At 34.7% G+C, this 24,567-nt stretch overlaps 3 protein-coding genes and 1 non-coding gene across 5 annotated transcripts; 3 read left to right on the top strand and 1 right to left on the bottom strand.

Annotated features, from left to right (window-relative positions):
* The first annotated feature begins 3,683 nt into the window (after positions 1 to 3,683).
* LOC145127061 (F-box/kelch-repeat protein At3g06240-like) lies at positions 3,684 to 4,166 on the top strand. The gene has a single exon (XM_079062311.1). The coding sequence runs from the start codon at positions 3,684 to 3,686 to the stop codon at positions 4,164 to 4,166; it is 483 nt and encodes a 160-aa protein (XP_078918437.1).
* Positions 4,167 to 8,055: 3,889 nt separating this feature from the next.
* LOC145127060 (uncharacterized) lies at positions 8,056 to 8,890 on the bottom strand. Its single transcript, XM_079062310.1, has one exon. The coding sequence runs from the start codon at positions 8,888 to 8,890 to the stop codon at positions 8,069 to 8,071; it is 822 nt and encodes a 273-aa protein (XP_078918436.1). The 3' UTR covers positions 8,056 to 8,068.
* Positions 8,891 to 10,686: 1,796 nt separating this feature from the next.
* On the top strand, positions 10,687 to 13,372 carry LOC145125414 (F-box/kelch-repeat protein At3g06240-like). 2 transcript variants are annotated; one of them, XM_079060874.1, is made up of 5 exons: positions 10,767 to 10,858; positions 11,121 to 11,188; positions 11,769 to 11,815; positions 11,918 to 11,973; positions 12,074 to 13,372. In XM_079060874.1, the coding sequence occupies exon 5, from the start codon at positions 12,090 to 12,092 to the stop codon at positions 13,230 to 13,232; it is 1,143 nt and encodes a 380-aa protein (XP_078917000.1). In that variant the 5' UTR covers positions 10,767 to 10,858; positions 11,121 to 11,188; positions 11,769 to 11,815; positions 11,918 to 11,973; positions 12,074 to 12,089; the 3' UTR covers positions 13,233 to 13,372. The 2 variants fall into 2 exon arrangements, with proteins under 2 accessions (XP_078916999.1, XP_078917000.1); XM_079060873.1 differs by lacking the exon at positions 11,121 to 11,188 and having other exon boundaries at positions 10,687 to 10,858.
* A 10,519-nt stretch (positions 13,373 to 23,891) lies between these two features.
* Positions 23,892 to 23,962, top strand: TRNAG-GCC (transfer RNA glycine (anticodon GCC)). The gene has a single exon. It is a non-coding gene; the product is annotated as a tRNA-Gly (tRNA).
* Positions 23,963 to 24,567: the final 605 nt, after the last annotated feature.

Here is a 24,567-nt window from a genome sequence, read left to right as displayed (position 1 = left end):
TATACCTTAGAAAGGTTGCAAATGATGTAGAAACTCCAAATCCAAAATGCTTCACTCTTCCAAGATGATCTTGGCTTCCTTTCTTCTTCTTTTAAGCACAAAACGCACACACTCTTAGGTGGAAATAGATTCTCAAGGTGAACTAGAGTTGAAAAACGTCTCAATAGGGATGGAGGCTGATGAGGTGAGGGGAAATGAAGCCATAAGGGTGTTTAAATATGAGCTAAACCCTAAAAATTAGGGTTTCCAAATATGGCAAGTACTCCCAGCATACTAGGGAGCGCCCTAGTACGTTCAGTGTACACACGTACGCATTGTGTACCCCCCCCCCCAGGCCAAATTACAAAATGCCACTAAGGCTCTTTTTGCACACTTTCTTGAACTTAGGGACCAATATGCAACATAATTAAATTATAGAGTTGAAATTAGAAGTACCATAATGATTTTATAGTTGGACCTTCGATAGTTAGACAAAAGTTCTAAAAAGTGTTGAAATATTATACAAAAAAAAAACTAACAGCCCTGCTAGGGTAATATAACTCAGCCAAAATTTAACCAAATAAGCTTTTGCTTGAGCCTAAAACATGGCCAAGATAAAGGGCCACAATCTGGAAAAAAAATCACCTCATCCCGAGCTTGTATGAAGATTTTATAAAGGTTCAAATTTGGACAAAAATTCTAAAAAGTGTCGAAACATTATACAAAGAAACTAAACCTTGTTTAGGGCTGTATAACTCAGCCAAAACTTAACCAAATAAGCTGTTGTTTGAGCCTAAAACATATCCAAGACAAAGGGCTAGAATCTGGAAAAAAAATCACCTCATTCCGAGCTTGTATGAAGATTTTATAAAGGTTCAAAGTTGGGAAAAAAAATCTAAGATGTGCCGAAACATTATACAAAAAAACTAACCCATGTTTAAGGTTGTATAACCCAGCCAAAACTTAACCTAATAAGCTTATGTTTGAGCCTCAAACATAGTCAAGACAAAAGACTGCATTCTAGGATAACAATCTACTCATTCAGAGATAGTATGAAGATTTTATAGGTGTTCAAATTGGTAAAAAAAAAAAAAAAAAATCTGAAATTGTAAAAATAAAATAGCTTTTCTATATACAACTTAAGCACAAACAAGTAACAAATGGAAATTGACCATCATTCAACACTTATCTACAAGAATTAAACACCAATAACCAGTTTTAACATAGCAAGATTCAAAATCCAAGAATTTAACACTAATCTACAAGTATTGTCATACCTTGAATTCAAACACAATTAATTTTAACATATGAAATACCGATATTAGTATCATGAATATATTTTAACATCAAAAACAGAATTCAAACAACTACAAAGAATCGATCATAGCAAGATTTTAACACAGATCAAAATCAGAATTCTTGAATGGAAGTATTCATAACAAGATTACAATCATACCTTGAATTGGAAGAGGATGGTGCCAAAATCGCCCAAGAAGAAGCTATGCATAATGGAGCAACACAGGCGTGAATGACTTGATGCTATGTATCGCCGACTTTGATCATATGTATCGTCGTATGTAGGGCAAACAAGAATTGTTTTGATCACTTACGTGGACCGATTGCATTGTAATCCATTAGCCACGCTTGAAAAATCTTTACCGATTGCAGGGTAATCTAGTAGCCACGCTTGAAAAATATTGACCGATTGAAAAATCTTGACCAATTGCACATAATGGGGTTCGAATGGGTGGCAATTTGATTTCTCCGCTTTTTTTTAGATTCCCGGTCACGTCCTTTCTTTCTTTTCTCTATTTTCTCTTTTAAAAATAGAGAATATATTTGATGGAAAAGGAATCGATTTATTTCTCAACTCCTTATTTTTTGTATCAACCAAACAAGAGAAAATGAATCAATTCATTTTTCCTGCTTTTATTACCAAACGCTAGGGTTTTTCGTTTGGATGGATCGGTTCGATCCGATCCAATTAAATAAATCCAAATTGATTTTGGTTTTCTAAATATGAATCTGAATAGTCTAAACTAAATTGAAATCTTATCCGATCTAATTAGTTACAATTCGGTTGGATCGACTTTTATAATTCTGTTCTCAAAAACCATAACATTTTAACACGATATACAATTATAATATTATCCAATTTTTACAGAAGAAACAAAAATAAATTCTTTAATTGTGATTTAAAATTTATAAGAAACTACTAAAAACGTATATTATAGTTTAATATATAATAGTTAAAAACTTTTGAGAGAAAATTCATATTAATGTTTTTTATTAGGTGAAACTTTTTGAAATTTTAAAAAAGTAAATTATAAAATTAATAAATAATTAGAGATATATTAAAAATAAATAAATAATAAATCGTTATTCGGTTTTTATTTTAAAAACCAAAACCAATTCGAAATCAAAAATAATAATTTGGTTTTGTTGTCCAAAAATCCAAATATCCGAACAAAATACCTTAATCTAAATTGTCCAATTAGACGATTCAATTTTATCGAAATCATGGTTGTCAAAATCGCGATCCTGATCGTACGATCCTACGATCCTAGGTATGAAAAACGATCTGGCTCGTATTTGGGGTAGGATCGCAGGTGGGATTGTAAGATCGTAGGATCGAGATCCAATCTGATCCTATCTCGATCCTACGATCCTACATTTCCTTGATTTTTTTACCAAATGAATTTTTTTACCATTTTATGTCTTTTATCATTTACCAATTTACCATTTATCATTTTGTGTAGTGACTTATTATGACTAATATTTTGAAGTTTTTATAACTTTTGAATGAAACGTTACGTGTTTGAAATATTTATTGTATTTAAAAGTTATAAATTAAAATTATGTTTTTTTATTTTTGGGATGATCTCGATCCGATCTTACAACGGATCCTATCTTGAAAAACTTGTAGAAACACTGCCCTACCAAACACCCCTTTATTCTGTTTTTGTTTCTCTCCACCCTTTTTGACCTTTCTCTTTCTACCCAATTCATCTCGTCGACAGGGTTAACTACGAAAGCGGCGGACCCGAAGGAAGTTCCTAGGATGTCTTTCTGGCGTACTTTTCAGGCGACGCCGTATGATTGGTCTCTCATGAACACCATTGCTGACTGGTTGACGAGCATTGAGGACACCGCTTCTCGACTCATCTATGACCTGGCTCCTCCTCTGGCAGGTTCAACATCTTTGCTCCCAGTTACACCAATTTTTAATTATTTCTTGCCCCTACATTGTGTTTCCGATGACCAAGAAAGTATGAGTTTTCTGAGTTCATTTGTTAAAGAACGATTTATGAGTTGAAAGGATATTATGAATATGCACATATTATTAAGTATATGTATGAGTTTTCCCGAGTTCATTTGATCAACGAAGGATTTATGAGTTGAAACGATATTTTGAAAATGCACATATTTTGGTCATTAAGTATATCTATAAGTAACTAAACTCGATTGAATGGCAACTCTTAAAATTCTTGGTTCCATAAGAATGTGTACATTTTACTTGATCGTCGATCTTACAGTCCTTCAAATTATGTGAGCAATATCAATATATCATCTAAGAGGTTTTATCCATCTTGAACTCACTAAATTCATCAAACTCCCTGCGGTTAATCCCAAATCTGGACATACTAGTAGCAGCATCAGAGTCATCGGTTCTGTTCACGGCTTAATATGCACTCATTACGGTTATGATGTCAACTCTCCTGCCACATTATATACCCTCCGGTGATCATAGTTATGACATTTATTTCCGGTTTGGGTTTGATCCCAAAACAGAGGATTACAAAGTTGTTAAGCTTATAGGCCTCTATGGTATTTTACCATATTTCGTTAAAGAGTGGCTGCACGTTGAGGTTTATAGCATGAGAAAGGGTTCCTGGGAGTTCATTACTCAAAGGTTTCCATCTCACTTCACAAAATTTTTTAACCATGATTCTGTTTGTGTAGATGGGCATGACGGCCATCTTCATTGGCGTAGGTATATTGATGAGGAGGGGGATCAACAAATGATAGTGGCATTTGATTTGGGTTCAGAGACGCTCCATGAGATACATTTTCCTGATTCTCTACTTGATGGAAAACACTCCAAGGTTTTAGGAGTTTTGGGAGGAAAGCTTTGTGTGATGTCATGGCATGAGGAAGAAAATGATGTATGTGAGGTGTGGGTGTGATAGATCCAACGACCCGAACCCTAGCAAGGATCCGAAATCTGCCTGTATTCGAGAAACAGGAATTCTCCAAAGTCAAATACTTGAACTTTATTAATTGCATTAAAAACTAAACAAAGAATGGAGCACTATATTTATAGTGTCCTGCTACAGAAACCCTAAATCAACAGGAAGTCTTAAACATGGAAAGTAAATCAAACTATCAAAATAAAAGATATGTAGATAAATATGGAATTAAATCTAGGGCTATCCCAGCTGCCTTCCTAAAGACGCCTGCGATACACCTGACCAAATCGACCCATTCTTTGGGTCGTATCATTACTCCCCTCCCAAAAATGAACCTTGTCCTCAAGGTTAAACTCAGGAAATTACTGATTAAGCCACTCATACGGCTCCCAAGTCGCCTCAAACTCCGGAAGATCCTTCCAACGAATAAGAACTTCTCGACCAGCACCACCTTGTCGTACACCTTCGACCTCCCCAGGTTGAAGTAACACCTCCATGTCTTCTGTTAAAGTTGTTGGTAGGTTTGGTGTAGCCGTCCGACTCCCAATGGCCTGTCGTAACTGAGAGACATGAAACACAGCATGAATGCGGGCTGAATCCGGCAACTTCAAACGATAGGCGACTTTCCCTATTCTTTCCAATACCTCAAATGGCCCAAAATACCGGGAAGCCAACTTCTCATTTCGGCGTCGGGCCACTGACCGTTGGCGGTATGGTCTGAGTTTCAGAAACACCCAATCCCCGACTGCAAATTGAACATCACGCCTATGCTGATCAGCCTTAGTTTTCATAAGCTGTTGCGACCGGAATAAATACCCCTTCAACTCCTGTAAAACCTGATCTCGTTCCTGCAAGTATTGATCCACTGTACTAACCGGTGTTGGAAAACTACCATAATGTAGTAAATGAGGCGGGTCTCGACCGTATAAAATACGGAAAGGTGTGGTATTTGTTGAAGTGTGAAAAGATGTGTTGTACCAGTATTCCGCCCATGGTAACCAGGTGACCCACTTCTTTGGTGTATCAGCAACAAAACAACGCAGATACGTCTCAACACATCGGTTTACTACCTCCGTTTGACCATCTGTCTCGGGGTGATAAGCTGTACTTCGTTTGAGAGTAGTACCCAACAATCGAAACAATTCTTTCCAAAAATTACTGAGAAAAACCTTGTCTCGATCAGAAACAATAGATTCGGGAACGCCATGTAGCCTTACTATTTCTTTAATGAAAATCGTTGCAACCATCGGAGCCGTGTACGGGTGCTTTATAGGAATAAAATGGGCATACTTACTAAGTCGATCTACCACCACAAAAATAACAGTAAACCCCTCTGATCGAGGTAACCCGTCAATGAAATCCATTGTCAATTCCGACCAAACTTTTGTTGGTAACTCCAACGGTTGTAATAACCCGCTAGTAGCCATCGTAGAATACTTTTGTCGTTGACAAATGTCACATTCGGCCACAAATTTAGCCACATCACCCTTCATTCCCACCCAGTAAACTTCACGAGCCATCCGCTGATATGTCTTTTGCACTCCCGAATGACCTCCAATCACAATACTATGGAATTCACGAAACAACACCGGAATCCAAACTGAACTTCTAGGGAGCACCAACCGACCCTTAAAGAGGAGTCGTCTACCCTCGACGGTATACCCAGGTGGTATCTCCATACCCTCGACAATGTTGTGCTTCAAAGCTTGAATCTCAGCATTAGCTTCCAATTCACCCCACAATCCCTCCCAGTCGACTCTCCATGAGGTTGTTAACACTGACAGTTGCGCCTCCGAATTTTTGCGGACAAAGCGTCTGCCACCCCATTGTCTTTTCCGGGTCTATACACGATGTCGAAGTTGTACCCGAGTAATTTACATAACCATCTCTGATGCTGTTCGGTCACCGTTCTCTGCTCCAATAAGTATTTCAAGCTGCGCTGGTCCGTCTTTACAACAAATTTTCGACCCAATAAATACGGTCGTCATTTTTGGATAGCCATAACAATAGCCATCAGTTCACGTTCATAAACTGATTTCAAACGAGCACGCGTGCCCAAAACATGGCTAAAGAAAGCCAACGGTCGTCCGTCTTGCGTAAGCACGGCCCCTAACCCATACCCCGAGGCATCCGTCTCGACAACAAATTCCTTGCTAAAATCAGGTAACGCTAGAACAGGAACCTGTGTCATGGCTGTTTGTAGTTTTTTGAAGGCGTCTGTTGCTTCATCTGTCCAACAGAAATTATCTTTTTTAAGTTGCTCGGTGAGAGGCCAAGCGATCTTTCCGTAGTTTTTGACAAACTTCCTATAATAGCCGGTCAAACCCAGAAACCCGCGAAGCTCCCGTATTGTTTTGGGCACCGGCCATCGTAGCATGGCATCGATTTTAGAAGGATCAGCCGACACTCCTTCTTTTGACACAATATGCCCCAGATACTCCACGTGAGCTTGTGCAAACATGCACTTCTTCTGGTTGGCATATAATTTTTGGTCTCGTAGTACCTGCAACACTGTTTCTAAATGCTCCAAGTGTTCCTTTTCAGATCTGTTGTATATAAGTATATTATCAAAAAAACAAGCACAAAACGTCGTAAAAAAGGTTGAAACACCTTATTCATCAAGGATTGGAAAGTTGTCGGGGCGTTGGTCAACCCAAATGGCATAACACGAAATTCGTAGTGCCCTTCGTGTGTTCGGAATGCTGTTTTTTGTATGTCGCTACCCTTCATCCGGATTTGGTGATACCCCGTTTTCAAATCTAACTTGGAGAATAAGGTAGCCCCGTGTAATTCATCTAATAATTCGTCAATAACGGGTATCGAAAATTTGTCTAATACGGTGACCTTATTGAGCGCCCGATAGTCCACAAAAAACCGCCAACTACCGTCTTTCTTTTTTACTAAAAGTACGGGACTCGAAAACGGACTAGTACTTGGTTGAATAATTCCTGCGTCGAGCATCTCTCGAACTAATCTCTCTATCTCGTCTTTTTGTATGTGCGGGTAACGGTAGGGTCGCACGCTGATCGGGCCAGAATCTTCGCGTAGAATTATGGCATGTTCATGACTTCGTGGTGGGGGTAGACCAGAAGGCATGTCGAAAACATCCCTAAATGCATCAATTGTCGCTTGTACTGTCGTTGCTATGGAGGACGGGAACGGTCTGTTGTCGCTAATGTCTAGGTGGAGTAGATAACCTTTCATATCTTGCTGGAGCATCTTGCGAAGGGATTTACTAGAAGTCAATGATCTTGCTAAACTAGGATCCCCAAAAATCGTGATCCTCCTATCTCCGTCCCAAAATTCCATGCGAAGCTCCCTCCGGTTTACTGTCATATCACCTAATTTTTGTAACCAAGCGATGCCGAGAATCAGATCTGAACCACCGAGGTCGAGCGGGAAGAAATCCTCTACTATTTGAAGTTTAGGCAGGTTAAGAACAACCTTTTCGCACACTCCTTGGCTTCGGTCCACCATACCATTTCCCAAATTCACCGTGATCGAGCCATTTTGTGTAACTTCCACCGCAAGTTTCTCCACCACTCGTTTAGAGATGAAATTATGAGTAGCTCCACTGTCAATCAACACCACTACCTGTGCTCCCGCAATGTCCCCTTTAACTTTCATGGTGCGAGGTGAGGTAAGGCCACTAACTGAATTAAGTGAAACCTCCACTGCATCTAAATGGGCGTGTTCTTCACTGTCCGTGTCACTCTTCCCATCCTCCTCATCGACGATCAGCACTTGTAAGGCTTTGCTAGGACAACGGTGTCCCGGAGCAAACTTACCGTCACATCGAAAACAGAGCCCTTTCGCGCGTTTATCGGCAAGCTCCCCTTCTGTGAGTCGCTTAAACTGCCCTGTACCAGCCGTGTTGTTGGTCTTCTTGTCAGTTGTGGCTACTGGTGTTCCGGCGTAACCGGGTTTTGGTTGGTAGCCGCCCCTGTCCGTACTCCTCCTGTCCCGGCCTTGGGTGTCGGGTTGGTTTTGTTTTCGTCCAACATAATCGCCCCCCTCATTGCCCTCGCTAAGGTTTCTGGTTCCATTATTCTGACAGCCGATCTCAACTCAAGTTTCAATCCTTTGATAAAGGTACCTTCAAGCACTGCTTCGGGAAGGTCTAGCAGCTGCCCCGCCAATTTCTCGAATTCACAAACATATTCGCGAGCCGTACCTTCCTGGTGAATAGAAAGAAATTGCTCATACACACTCCCTTCATACGATGGTTGAAAACGAACCAGAATTTTCTGTTTGAGTCTCTCCCATGACCGACAAGGAGATCGTGCCTCATTCCAGCGATACCATGCAAGAGCTGTCCCATCCATGCATAGGGCGGCTGCCCGAAGCTGGTCCTTCTCTTCGATACCCTGAACCTCAAAATAACGCTCAACACGATAAATCCACCCATAAGCATCGACACCCTCAAAGATCGGCATCTTGATCTTACGACAGTCCCGTAGTGGGTCCCTGTTCTTCACTCCAAAGTTGTTCTTTTTTGAACCCACCGACTCATCCTCTTCATCATCGGAGGAAGACCCGATTCCGATCTTCGGCTCTTTCTTCTTTTTCCCACCCTTAACTGAGTCTTCCTTCAAATCACCAATGGCTTTTAGTAACTCCTGGAACTGCATAGCGTTTTCAATACGATTGGCCTCCGCCTCCTCTCGCATCTTTTCCATCCCGACCTCCAAACTGGTAATCCGATCAGAGTTGCTCACCATTTTGCTACCAGAAACGAACTGCTCTGATACCAATTGATAGATCCAACGACTCGAACCCTAGCAAGGATCGGAGAAACAGGAATTCTCCAAAGTCAAATACTTGAACTTTATTAATTGCATAAAAAACTAAACAAAGAATGGAGCACTATATTTATAGTGTCCTGCTACAGAAACCCTAAATCAACAGGAAGTCTTAAACATGGAAAGTAAATCAAACTATCAAAATAAAAGATATGTAGATAAATATGGAATTAAATCTAGGGCTATCCCAGCTGCCTTCCTAATGACGCCTGCGATACACCTGACCAAATCGACCTCAGGGTGATGGATGAGTATGGGGTGGCTGCATTATGGGTTAAAAACCATGTCCTTCCACCTTCTCTTGCAGGTGCACTTTATGGAACCACATCACACTATGAGTTTCTTATTGAAGATAACGATTGCCATTTTGTTTTGTACAATCCAACAGCACGCAAAGCTAGAATCTTGGAGAAACCTTGTCGGGGAGAATATGGCACGGATAGAATTGTGGAGTATGTTGATAGTCTTGTTTGGATAGCACCTGCTGAGCATGAGATGGTGGATGGTGCACAACAAAATTGAAATGGAGAGAAGTCAAGTATGATACAAACTTTCTTATTTAGGTTTATGTCAATTAAGCATCCATTTTTAGTACATTACATATACATTCTCCCTTGTTTTTCTGATTCACTTTGATTTTTTGATACCTTGATTAACATTTGATCATATTGGTTTGAATTCAATAAATATATAGCCTTTGTGGACTCTAGGTTTTGGGTTAGTTTTTAACATTTGATCATATTGGTTTGAATTTTGTTTAAACTTTTGTGAAAGTAGGTAGTTTTTAACTTGTTACTTACTGGGTTGGGTAGTGATCGAATTGTTGGTGACATGGAGATGTGACATGGCAACATATTTGAAACATGCATTACTCAAGGATATGTTTTAATCTATGTCATGAATTGTCTTGCATTTGTATGTTGAGGGTTAAGACCACTATCTACCTGTTAAGATGATAAAAATTCCAATAAATTTTTTCCTATTGGAATGCCTCTTGTTTACTAACTTTGCTTATCAAAGATGGCAAAAGCTTGTGTGTTTCAGATGTAATAGATTTTCTCAATAGCTTAATTGACTTCCAAGTTGTCTTTAAGAAAAAGAGAAATAGTGTTTTGGTAAAAGAGGAGAAAAACAGAACAAGAATATGAAAAAGTTTTCTTCAAAAAATTGTTTTAGGTAACTTGGTGGAACAAAGGTGAAACTTGCGTATTATTTAATGATATCGACTCTTTGGATTTCCCTTCAATTGGGAAATGTGATTTTACAGGGGATGATAAGTCTATATTGGATATTTGGTATTCGAACAGAGTTGAAACTTGAAAGTATTTAGTCTTCTTATTAAGTCATTTGGCAAAATAGGCAATCCCCAATGTAAAAACACACCAAATTCATCTTCAAAGAACTAAAATAAAAGTTTACATTAATATAATGTAGTAACTTGTCAAGCGACACGAATTTGATGCACCACTTTTTGTTACACAAAAAAAAAAAAAATCACTTTAATACTTAATTGTAGGAGTTGTAATTTGTTACGTACGTTGACTTTCCTTGATTATATTGGTTATTGGGTTCACTGTCAACACGAATCAAGAATGAGGTTAAAGATTAACATGGGGCTACTTTGTTGAAAAGCCCAGCCCATCACGCCCATTCCCTTTCTATGTTAATATGTTATCTCTCCACCTTTTTTCACTTTCTCTTTCTACCCAATTCATCTCGTCGACAACTTCAGCTTCCCTCGGTTAACTACCAAAGCGGCGGAGCAGGAGGAGAGTTCCGTAAATAACATGCCGTATGATTGGTCTCATACCGCGATCATGAACAACATTCGTGACCTTTTGACGAGGCTTGTGGACCCCGCTTCTCGACTCATTAATGGTCTGACAGGTACAAGTTCAACATCTTTGCTCCCAGTTACAATAATATATGATTATTTTTTGCCCCTACTGTGTTTCTGATGACCAAGCTAGAAAGTACTGAGTTTTCCCGAGGTCGTTTTATTAAAGAACGATTTAGGAGTTGAAAAAAAATCATGAATATGGACATTATATTTTGGTCAATAAGTACCTATATCTATTGTGAGAACTTTTTCACATACTTTTGTGGTTTTTTTTTCTAATGCATATCTCCTACTTGATCATACTCATAGGCCTTACAATCCTTCAAGTTATGTGAACAAGATCGTCTAAGAGGTTTTGGGATGAATTTTTGAAATAGGTAGAGTATTCATGGAACTTTAGTTCTCAATTTCTCATGCATGATTACCAACTCCACAAAAGGCAGTCATGATATTCTAAACAAGCACACATGTCATCATTTGTATGTGGGAGAGAGTGAGCTCCGACCTCATGCATTGTGTACAAATTTAATAGAAAACAACAATGATAACGTACACATTGCTAAGAATTCTGAGTTGTTTTTGTAGGAGAGTAGTAACTTGCCATGATCACATGTACATAGGTGCACAGAAAGGTTTTTTTTTGGTGTTGGATGAAATAATTCTCTCTTACGCTCACTAGATTATAATATGTGGAAAAGAGAATAACTGTTCATGTGTGCTAATTTAAGTAAGGGCATCCTGTGCTTTTAGACATGTAGGAATTGCTTATTGATGAGATAATTTGAGATTAGAGTAGAGAAGGGGAGGATTGCATATGACTCGGATCTTTTATGTGATAATAGCTACATGCTAAAAAGATATGAGTGATTCTCAAAAGAAATAAATTATCTGAAGCATAATCATATATAGTTGTCATGTGGTGAAACCTATCCCTTACAAAAGTTCTTACGTGACCAGAAATTAATGAAGAACCCCAGAATGTTTCTCAAGAGGCAGCGCAAGATGTAAGTTGTCTTGGTGATTTGGGTGTGTGCTTTCTTTCTTAGTGTCCTGAATTTTAATTCATTGTAACAATATTGATACAATTTGGTTTTCATGAACTGAAGAATTCAACTGGAGTACCAGATGACGGTGGTAATATTCTCAGCATTTCTGCTACCAGGTCGGTTTTTCTTATGTATAAATCTACATTATTTTTATTATTTAGGGTCTTGGTGGTGATCACTTTACTCATGTGTTATATACTGCTGCTGCTGCTATAGGTCTGAAATCCAACATATGGAAAACCTTCCAGATGATCTTTTAATAAACATATTCATCCGCTTACCAGCAAAACAGCTTGTTCAGTTGAGGTGCGTCTCCAAATCTTGGAGTGCCCTATTATCTCAATCCTCTTTTGCAAAATCTCACCTCCATCATTCCATTAATAACAACGATCGAATTCTCTTCGCCTTCTATGATAATGAATCTTCTTCTTCTGACCCTAAACCTTTCACATCACACCCCTCTCGGTCTCCTCATCTCGAACTCACTAATTTCATCAAACTTCCCAAATCTGGAGATACTACTAGCAGGATCATAATTATTGGTTCTATTCACGGCTTAATTTGCTCTCACTACGGTTATGATGTCATTCACATTTGGAACCCTTCTCTCTCTGCAGTGTCAACTCTCCCACCACATCATATACCCTCTCGTTGTAGTTATGAAATCTATTTCCGGTTTGGGTTTGATCCGAAAACAGAGGATTACAAAGTTGTTAAGATTATAGGCCTCACCGATACTTTAGCAGATGTTGTTAAAGAGTGGCTACAAGTTGAGGTTTATAGCATGAAAAAGGGTTCCTGGGAGTTCATTACTCAAAGGTTTCCATCTCACATCACAAATATTTCCGACGATGATTTCGTTTGTGTAGATGGGCATGATGGCCATCTTCATTGGCATGGGTATGTAGACAAGATTGAGGAGGGGGAGCTAGAAACGATAGTGGCATTTGATTTGGGTTCAGAGACGTTCTGTGAGATACCTTTTCCAGATCCCATACTTGATGAAAAACGCTTGAAGGTTTTAGGAGTTTTGGGAGGGAAGCTTTGTGTGATGTCATGGTACAAGGGGAATGATGTATTTGAGGTGTGGGTGATGGATGAGTATGGGGTGGCTCAATCATGGATCAAACACCATTTCTTTTCGCAGTTTATTGATAAAGTAGTTTGTGGATTCACATCACACAATGAGATTGTTATGGTAAATGCTGATTTCCATAATGTTTTGTACGATCCCATTTCAGACAAGGCTAAATTCTTGGAAAAAAATTGTCATGGATCTAATAGTGTAAAAATTGTGGAGTATATCGACAGTCTTGTTTGGGTAGCATGTGTCCAGCATGAGTTTGTGGATGGTGCAGGAGAACATGGAGATTGAGATATATCAAGTATGATACATAGTTTCTTATCTAGATTTATCCAGATTTAGTACATTACATCTAGATTAATTATCTCTTGTACTCATTTTCTGATGCAGACAAGTTATACCTTGTTTAACATGTGGACATGTTGGTTCGAATTTAATAAATGTCTATCCTGCTATCAATCTTGCTTATGATAAAAATTCTTATAAAAACGTTAAAGGTTTGCGGACTCTAGGTTGCTTTGCTGGGTATGCTCATTTTTCAGGGTTAATTGAAGAGGTTTATGTATTTTGCAGACCAACTTTCACTTTTGTTTAATTCTTGTGAAATTGGGAAAATTTTAACGTGTTGCCTATTGGGTTTGATGGTGATAGAATTGTTGGTGACATGGACATTTGATGACATGGCAACATATTTGAAACATGTATTCGGTATCGGCTTTTTAAATGTGCATGATGATAAGGACAAATTCATCTTCAAATAACAAATTGAAAGATTGCACTAAAACCTGAACATACCACATTAATCCTTATAATTAGTCAAAGTGTAAAATGATATTTATTAAGACATACAAAAATCGCACATGTAATTGGGATTTGGGACCGACATGGATAGTGAAAAAGGGTGTTTTTTTTTTCTCAAAATGGCTGCTGATTCCACCTATACTTATATGTCTTATAGGGGACTTGATTCCATGATCTCGAAAAGAAAAGGTGGAATGACGTAAGCAATGACATAAGAAGTCATTATTAAAAAGGATACATTATTGAAGACATGTGGTCTTTCAATATAGAAAGGATTTGTAATTATTTATGATTTGTCTTTTATAATTATTGTATGCAAAGTGGTAGTATAGTAAAATAAAGTATGTAAGACCTTCAATACTTTAGAGGGGCATTAATGTAAATAGGTTTGTCATATTGCAATCAACCGATTGCAATTCTATTATTGTACTCGGCTCCTTTGAACCTATAAATAGGGCATTTGCCCATATGGAATGAAGAAGCTAAATTTGAGTGTTTTAAGAATTGAGTTGATCTCAATCTTTTTCTGTTGAAATAGTTCGTCTATTTCTGAATAGCAGAACCCTATCCAAACATATTCATATATTCATATAATCATACCCAAACAATCCATCGTCAATCCATTCCGACGCATCATTCAGGTACAATTTTATCCTAATTATATTATTTCCGTCATGTCTTTAAATTTGGTATCAGAGCTAAGTAACGTTCTTATTATTCTTATTATTAGTTTGCATATTCAATCTATCGTTAATAAGAATATATGCATATGCAGCATCATAAACATGATAATGAATAATCATTGTTTTTAAATATTCATATCGTCGTTATTAAAAAATCAATTCACCAACAATTAAAATAATTATCGTAAGAAGATTTTAATATCATTATAAATGTTTATATCATTTATCATACTCATATTTATTTGTCATGCATCATCATAAATATTATTATGAATATGAATATTAATCGTTATGACTTATCATCATAATTATCAGTCATAATAAACTTTACTATCATTATCATTTAAAATAAATAAATAAATAAATAAAAGCTATAAATTTTAATCGTAACTTTAATCCAAAACAAAAACTAAATTATTGTTGTTATAAAGTTATAATCATGAGTTTTTCAAGTCTAGATACAAATAAACAAGAATTAAATTTTTTTCGTAAAACATTGAAACAATCTAAAAAATTTCTTTTAAATTTAAAAATAGATTCTAATATATCAATAATTAATTGTATATCCAATATTGAAGCAATACATATAATAAATAATAGTATAAATTGGAAACAAGAACAAATAAAAAACCTTGAAAATAAGATAACAAAATTAATTTGTTAAACATGTTTAAAAAATAGAAAAATCGTTAATAATAACTACTTCGTTAATAAAAAGAAGTCCAATTTTTAGAACCTCCATTTTCAACTATAATAGGTAGATCTTCTATCTTAGAATGTCAGCCTACAACATCTAATGAAAATAACGATGAAAAATTAGAAGATATTAAAGAAATGATTAGATCATTAAGTTTAAGAATATGACAGAATCATCTAGTAATTCTCTAAAATATTTTAAAATACTTGAAGGATCATATCAAAATACAAAACCATGTATACCAGATAAAGAAATGATTATAGAAATACCACAAAATCTACCACAAGGAACAATATATAACATTGGTCTTAATTCTGAAGAAGATAAATCAGTGGGAGATAAATTAAATATAATTAGCCAAAAATTAAATAATATTATAGAAGTAGAAAGTTTAATTGTATTAAAACAAATTCCTGAATTATTACAAAATTTAAATCAACAGAAAATTCTACTTGAAAAATATTTAAAAATAAAAACTATTAAAGAAGAACCACTTAATGAAAAACAGCTACTTAAAGAAAAACCATTTACTATTAAACGACCTTTCACATGGTAAAATAAAAATTATGAGTAATAAAACTCAAGTATATTGTAGTTACGATAATAAATATAAAGTTGATCTACTTAAAAAATTATGGAAATATTTAGAAAAATCCACAAAACATTTAAAAGAAAAAGAATCTGAAGTACACGAACTAATTTATAAAAACAAAAATCATACTGCATATCAATTAGTTAAAATTGGAAGATTAAAAATTGAAGTTAATCATTTAAAAATAGTAATAAAAAATATTAACAATTCAATTAATTTTCTTTCAGATACCTTAGTAATTTGTTAAAATGAATTCAAAAGTACAAATTAATTCTTCAAAAGATAACATGCTTTGGACTAATATATTAAAAAACCATTGGAAAATAAATTCTAATATCTCTAATACCATTAAACATTTAGAAAATGCTTTATCATATGAAGAAAACCATTTATTAAAATTACAACCAGTAAATAAAGAATATAATAACCAATTAAAAAAGATATCTAGATTACAGGAAGGAATTAAGAAATACAAAAAATCACAAAATCGCAACCTAAAAACAATACATAATGTTTCAACTATACTAACAAACACAACTTGTTAATATGAAATTTTCGCAAGAAAAATCATTAATTAATAGAAATTTATAAACTAACCCCAATGAGTAAAAGAAAAACAAATATTAACCCAAACAGTACCTTTATTACAACCAAAATACAAGATAAAGAATTAGTTTCGTATATAGATACAGGAGCTACTTTATGTTTTGGAAGAAGAAAGATATTAAAAAATTGGGAAAAATTAGAAAAACCATTAAAAATTACAATTGCTGATAAATCAATTCACAAAATTTGGTTCGTAGGAAGAGATATAGATATAGTAATTGAAAAGGCACCATTTAAAACTCCAACTATATATCAACATGATTCAGGAATAGATTTAGTAATAGGAAATAATTTCCTTAAATTATATCAGCCATTTATACAAACAAATGATCATATAAGTCTCAATCATCCGACAAACGGTATCATAAAAACTGCAATTATCAAACATTATGATCTTATTAAAATAATTAAACAAGAAGTTGGTTTTCAACTACGCATATTACTAACATTTGCTAAAGAAATTGCTGAAAAACAACTTGAAGAAGTATGTAGCGAAAATCCGCTAGATCATTTAAAAAATAGAAATAATCAAGAAATAATAATATTATTAAAAAACCCTAATGATGAAATTAATGTTCCAAATAAAATTCCATACAGTATAAAAGATGTTTCTGAATTCAAATAGGAATGCACTGAACTATTAGAAAAAGGAATCATTCGACCTAGCACGAGTCCTCATTCTGCACCTGCATTCTATGTAGAAAATAATAATGAAATAAAACGAGGCAAACGAAGAATGGTAATTAATTATAAAAAGATGAATGATGCTACTATAGGAGATTCATATAAATTACCACGAAAAGAATATATTTTAGAAAAAATAAAAGGAAATACACATTTTAGTACATTTGATGCAAAATCCGGATATTGGCAATTACGCTTACATGAAAATACGAAACCACTAACCGCTTTTTCATGTCCTCCTCAGAAGCATTATGAATGGAATGTCCTTCCATTCGGCTTAAAACAGGCACCAGCAATATATCAGCGATTCATGGATGAAACTCTAAATGGTTTAGATCATATTTGTCTTGCATATATTGATGATATAATTGTTTTTACAAAAGGAAATGAACAAACACACATTGACGCAATCATCAAGGTTTTACAAAGAATTAAAGAAAAGGGTTTAGTTTTATCAAAAAAGAAATCAAAACTTTTTCAATCTACATTTGAATATCTCGGTTGAAAAATTGGAGAAAATGGTCAATTATCATTAACAGACAATATACGAGAAAAATTAAATATGTTTCCTGATAAACTTGAAAATAGAAAACAAATACAACGATTTCTTGGTTGTTTAAATTATATTGCAGAACAAGGATTTTTGAAAAATTTAGCGAAAGAAAGAAAAGTTTTACAAAAGAAATATCAGAAAAAATACCTTGGTCTTGGACCAATACAGATACTATTTTGGTACAAAATATAAAACAAAAAATTCAAGTTCTCCCTACTTTATATAATGCAAAAATCGACGATTTCCTAATTGTAGAAACAGATGCATCACAAGACACTTGGGCAGGATGCCTAAAAGCAATTATACGTGGAAAGGTATTATTGGGTTTAGATAGTGAGGGAAACCTCATATCTAACTCATCAAAAGTATACAATGATAAAGCATACACTGGTATGAAAATACCATCCGAAGTAAACAATAATAAAGTATACAGTGATATGAAAATATCACCAAAAGCATACACTGATACAGATGTATCATCTGAAGTATTAAAAACAGATAAATACGAGCAAAAACTATGCAAGTATATATCGGGAACATTTTCCCAAACGGAGCAAAATTACAGCACACATGAACGAGAAACACTAGCATGTCTCAGAACATTGAAAAAATGGAAAGTCGAGCTTCTACAAACAAGATTCGAGTTACGAACAGATTCCAAGTATCTACTTGGATTTTGGCGCTATAAACTACAAGAAGATTATTGCCGTGGACGATTGATTCGTTGGCAATTACAATTACATCAATTTCATCCTTATCTCAGATACATCAAAAGCGCAAACAATCATATAACAGACACTTTGACGAGAGAATGGAAGCCATCATGAAGCAAGAACAACAACAGTTCAAAAAAGCATTCATTCATGAAAGAAACATTGTGAACACCATTAACGTCAGCCATGACACAAACAAACATTATTCAAAAACATGTCTTTTCGAAGGCGGGAGGAATGACGTAAGCAATGACATAAGAAGCCATTATTAAAAAGGATACATTATTAAAGACATGTGGCCTTTCAATATAGAAAGGATTTGTAATTATTTATGATTTGTCTTTTATAATTATTGTATGCAAAGTGTCGGTAGTATAGTAAAATAAAGTATGTAAGACCTTCAATACTCTAAGGGACATTAATGTAAATAGGTTTGTCATATTGCAATCAACCGATTGCAATTCTATTATTGTACTCGGCTCCTTTGAACCTATAAATAGGGCATTTGCCCATATGGAATGAAGAAGCTAAATTTGAGTGTTTTAAGAATTGAGTTGATCTCAATCTTTTTCTGTTGAAATAGTTCGTCTATTTCTGAATAGCAGAACCCTATCCAAACATATTCATATAATCATACCCAAACAATCCATCGTCAATCCATTCCAACGCATCATTCAGGTACAATTCTATCCTAATTATATTATTTCCATCATGTCTTTAAAAGGCAACACCTGATACAATTAGGCTAGAAACCCGTAGTGAAAAATTATACAAATATAACTAGTACCACCAATAAACGTGTATATTTATATAAATGGTCCATATTTAATATAAATACTACAAAATGGTCTATATGCGCATACATGAATGGTCCCTCCTTAATAGAAGTAATATTGAAATGGTCCATGTACCCGTGTTTCATAAAATTATATAACTGGTCTTTATCTAATACCAAATTTACTAAATGATCCGTACTTTTCACAAAGTTAATAAAATAGTCTCTGCCCAATAGGAAATTTGTAGAATTGTCCATTCGTTTCACAAAACTACATAAATTGTCCATATATCTATAGAATAGCCTTGATTGTCGTTGCTACTGCCCCGTCGCTATTGCTCCGATTGTCGCCGCTAATGCTTCTTGTCGCCACTACTGACGTCACTACTAATATTTTTTTTTAAACAACACATTTCAGATGCAGAAAAACCGCCACAAAATATTAAAAACTGCTAGGAAATGTTAATTGCAAAAAACAAATCCAAACATTCCCAATAATATTACAACAACCAAATTGCAACATTATATATACATTATACATATAATTTGTTTTCATATATACAAATAACAAATACACAAAATATACACTTCGAAATACATTCATTGTCAAATACACACATTCACTGACGCCGACTAGAAAAGTGGTGGTGATATGGTGGCGGTACTCCGTAAATGATGGTGCAATTCGTCGGCAACAAGAAAGAACATATGGTTGTTGAATCAGAAACATCTTTGAGGGGAATTAGGGCTTACACCTTTGACGTAGACTAAGACGAAGTTAGAGTTAAATCTTTTAGCGAAATCATGTGTAATTCGTCGGAAACAAGAAAGAAACATCGTTTAGCGGAATCAGGTTTTGGCTTACACCTTTGACGTAGACGAAGTTGGAGTTGAATCGTCCCTATGACTATTGAATCAGAGTTGAAATCGACGTGTACAATGGTTTCCGTGAAGGGCAGTGGTGTGTTGCCCGTGTGTTGCTCGTGTCGGTAACGGCGACGACGTAGTTCACTCTTGCCGGTGACAAGAAATATGTCTTCATTCGTGTGCCACCAGAGAAGAATGAACAAAATAAAATAGGAAAGTTGTGTTGGTCCGACTCTGTTGAAGGTCCTGTTCATGAGAAAGAGAATAAGGTTAGAATTATGTGGGTGGGGTCTATCTAAATAACAATGTCTAATTAATGTTATTGAAAAGATTAAGCATAATCAGTTATTGTTATTTACCCGATCTGGTCACTAAACTATTTTTTTATGCAAAGTCATTAAACTTCCTCGACGCGTCACACCTGCACGTAGGATCGGTAATTTGGTATATGTGACTTAATTGGCATGTAACTTGTAAGTTTAATGACTTATTGCGCAAAAAATAGTTTAGTGACCAAATCTGATAAATGAAAATAATTGATTGTGCTACATTGGCATTTTCCCTAGATAAATGAAAATAAGTTTACCAATCCATCAAGAACATTAGAATCAAATTATTTTAATTTTTGTTAATTTCCAATCTAGCTTGTCCTGGAAAATAATAGTTTAATAACAAATTGTGTTAATTTCTTTTGTAGGATTATTTGTAAAAGAAATATAGATGAAGAAGTTGAAGTTCGTGACTTTATGTGCAAAATACAAAAGACTTTAAGGACTAAAGGAATTTGTATGTTGGTTGTATTTGATAAGTGGCATGAAATAGGAGGGCTGGAAGAGTAGTTTGCTGCAATTGAGGACTAAAAGTGTACAAGCTTAAAGATTGAAGGTTTTGAAAAAGAGGAGCTGAATCAATTTATAATGTTACCTCTTATGTTATATTCTTTCATGAGGATTATGATGCAAGAAATGTGGATTTTGAAAAAGAGGTCTGACTTAATCTTCTGATCAACCAAGTGAGAATTACATTTGTAATGAGTATGGTTCTGAGAAAGTTGATACTTATGGTTTTGGTGTTGTACTCATGGAAGTGGCAACAGGGCAAAAACCCTTGAAGTCAATGCTTCTGAAGAAGGGTTTAAAGATAATTTAGTCGATTGGGTAAACAAACTCTTGAGCTCGGGACGAATTAAGAGCACCATAGATAAGAATCTTGTTGGCACATGTCATAATGATGAAATTCTTCAAGTTCTTAAAATTGCTAGCGATTGTGTTGCTCCTCAATCTTAAGTTAATGTTGAGTAACATAGCTCAAACCAGGTCTATCTCAACATTATGATGATTGTAATGGTGTAGAACCAACACACGCATCTTAGAATTATCAATGTCAACCTTGATGCATAAATACAAGCTAGGTATTAAGTTATCATTTTGATTTGGTTAGCCATGTTTTATTATTTATCTTTGAATATATCTTAAAAGGGAAAAAATCCACTTGTTTAAATTGAACTGCATTTTTTTGTCATATACATGTGTGTTTGTTGGTGATAAATCGTTGTTAGATGAAGTTTCTACTATTATTTTGATATTTACGATTGTATTAATGTAGAAAAAGATGAATTTATATTGTTTTATGTTGGGATGTTGCATCTCTTTTTTTGTTATAAACAAATGTATGTTGAGTTGCAAATAGAACAGAAGGGTAAAATGGTCATTTTCATCATTTAACATAATCAATCAAACACATAATCAAACAGTATCAGTCGAATGTAGATTCAATCAGGCTTATGTCTCAATCAAAAACTATCATGCAACCCCTAATTTGGATTCATTCATAATTTTTCAACTTAAACAAAGCTTTAGAAGTCTTTTGTTCAGAGAGAGAAACTCTATGGTCTTCTTCATATTTTCAGTGGTATTTTGTATACAAGTTTCTTTAATCTTGGTTTCAATTTAGACGTTTGTTTTCTTATTTTTGAGTTTGTATGCAAGTTCTTGTTGAGTTTTGTTTCCAGAAATGGTTACGAACTTTGATTATTCTTTGTGAATGATTTGTATCTCAAAACAGTGTAGGGTTTTTGGTTTAATAACACACCCGTTTATAGATTTCCTATCTTTGTTATGGAGTATAACATGTTATGGTTTGGCTTGTATATTACTCTTTAAAAAAAGAGTTTCTTTTAACATATTATGAAAGTATGTTTAAGCGGTTGAATTTGGTTAGACTTGTTATTTAGTCGACACTCTTTAAATCCCTTCCTTTTGATCAGTTTTCTTTTGATGGGTCACCGTTCACTAGTGATGAAATTAAAATAAATAAATAAACATTTGGGCCTACGGTACTATCATACACCCAAAGGGTACCTATCTTTTATTGCTCTAATGGGGAATGGTGAAAACATTAGGGTGCGTTTAGCTTTGGAATTTTTTTTCAGTTTTTCAAGAAAAACAAAAATTTTGAAAACGTGTTTGGTTCGTTCAGTTTTCCAAAGTTTTCTAAAAAAATGAAAATTATCATTTTTCCAAAGTTTTCTGAATTTCAAACATGGAAAATGAAAACTCCACCGTTTCCAACCAAACGTATTTTCTAAAAAAATTATTTAAAATTGAAAATAAAAACCCAAATCTATTTTCTTAAAACATTTTTTTGGAAAATGAAAATAGTTTTCCACAACCAAACGCATCCTTAAGGAATATAAACCGATTTCAAGGGAAAAATCGAACATGCAACTATCTTGCAACGATATGGTGTGCCGACGTTCAACGACGGTGTCGTGGTGCATTGGCGTAGTGGTGACGGTCCTCTGGTGGTCCAACGATGGAGTAGCAAATATAGCAGGTAAAAGCGTTTAGATAAGATCATATTTTGTTTAACCTATTTTTTCAAATCAACATTTTTTTTAGGAGACGTTTGTGAGTTTTGAAAGACATTGAACCATGTCTTTTTGGAGAGGAGGATGCATAGATGTTTTGACGTTTGTGGTATTCTAAAAGTCAAACAATCTACGAAGGAAACTTTTGTCCGCTGTAAACAAAAGTGGCCAAAAAGAGATTTTCCAAAAAAAAAATAGTAAATTACACGAATGGTCCCTATGGTTTAGAGTAATTTGTGTGTTTGGTCCCTAATTTATTTTTTTAACTCGGAAGGTCCCTACTATTTGTTTTTGTTATGCGTTTGGTCCTTGTCTTACCTAAAATGACTATTATGCCCTTATTTAAATAAATTAAAATAGTTTTTTTAGATAAGATAATGTGAGATGAGGGTGGGTTGGGGTGCGTTTATTTAAATCAATGACAAAATAGTCTTTTTAGGTAATTCAGGGACTAAGCGTGCAACAAAAAACAAACATGAAAAACCTTCGAGTTAAAAAAAAATTAGGGACCAAACACATAAATTATCTCAAACAATAGGGACCATTCGTGTAATTTACTCAAAAAAACAAACAAACAAAACGGATTGCGAGATGGTGGGGTGTGTGCCCCTCTCATAATTATGGATAGGTGGATCTTGTGGACGGACAATATGAAGGTTAATGGCGGTCAAAGTAAATGTTTTGATGCGATTGGAAACAACATTGTGTTTTTGTAGCGTTTTTGTAGCGGTAAAACCATATAAATAAATTTAAAAAAAGAAAAAGAAAAAAAGAAGACAATTTTCAATTTTTGGATTAGCAAAAGAATTAAAAATATGTAACTTTAGTTGGATTGGATGCCTGCATGACCGGTCTTTTGTTTCTATAACTTTGTTAATTTTTGTTAAATTCTTGCTAATTTTTTAAATATATTTATGTCAGTTCTAAAAAAAGAACAATAAAATTAATCGGAATCAAAATACACGGTGGAAATCAAGAAAAGACATAAATGAAAAATGAAAAAGGTTACAACGTTTTTAGGGTAACGAAAGTAACGTATGTGTTGAAACCAATTTACTACATCCCTGGTAAATAGGATTTATAGGTAAGACGGAAGATCTAAAGCATCAAGCACCAGTGGTCTAGTGGTAGAATAGTACCCTGCCACGGTACAGACCCGGGTTCGATTCCCGGCTGGTGCATTAGTTTTTGTATAACTGATTTAACATGAAAGTGTTGTCATTTTATTCATTAACGCGAGACATGTATACGGCGAATCTGTCTCACTTTTTGCTTTTTTCATTTGTTTACAAAAAATTATTATTAAAATTTTAACATATACGTGAATTACTTTATTTTTAAGTTATTAATAACATTTAAATAATTTCAAATTTATTAAATGTTATCATAACAATAATTTATACTAAAATTTTCAAAGTAACATCTCAGTAGGTTGTGGATATATAATGCATTTCATCACCAGAAATTTAAGAGACACTCTAGTGTGAGATAGAAAGAAATATAACACGAAAGTTATAGATGGTCAAATCGTGGATACCGGATATGTTTATTTTTGTTAGTGGATATGAATGATACTTTGAATTTTACTGAATAATACTTTTACTCATGATTATTCATTATTTGAAATTAATAATACTGATTCTGCAAAAATACCGATGAAGGTAGCAAAACTATTTTGGACTTTCAACTAGCTAGTCATAGCAAGTAAATGTAAAAAGTGTCCATTCAACAATACAATAGTTTTTTATTTACATAAGATTCGATTAAAATGATATACATTTCTGTA

Source organism: Lactuca virosa, chromosome 7 (genome assembly GCF_052849685.1).
Source record: "Lactuca virosa cultivar CGN04683 chromosome 7, Lactuca_virosa_CGN04683_v6, whole genome shotgun sequence".
Lineage (NCBI taxonomy): Eukaryota > Viridiplantae > Streptophyta > Magnoliopsida > Asterales > Asteraceae > Lactuca > Lactuca virosa.
This window is presented reverse-complemented; position numbering and strand designations above follow the sequence as displayed.

Coding starts and splice junctions, on each gene's coding strand:
- LOC145127061 (XM_079062311.1), top strand. CDS start 3,684: ATGATGTCAACTCTCCTGCCACATTATATACCCTCCGGTGATCATAGT.
- LOC145127060 (XM_079062310.1), bottom strand. CDS start 8,890: ATGGTGAGCAACTCTGATCGGATTACCAGTTTGGAGGTCGGGATGGAA.
- LOC145125414 (XM_079060873.1), top strand. CDS start 10,759: ATGCCGTATGATTGGTCTCATACCGCGATCATGAACAACATTCGTGAC. Junction 10,859..11,768: donor ACTCATTAATGGTCTGACAG/GTACAAGTTCAA, acceptor TTACGTGACCAG/AAATTAATGAAGAACCCCAG. Junction 11,816..11,917: donor CTCAAGAGGCAGCGCAAGAT/GTAAGTTGTCTT, acceptor CATGAACTGAAG/AATTCAACTGGAGTACCAGA.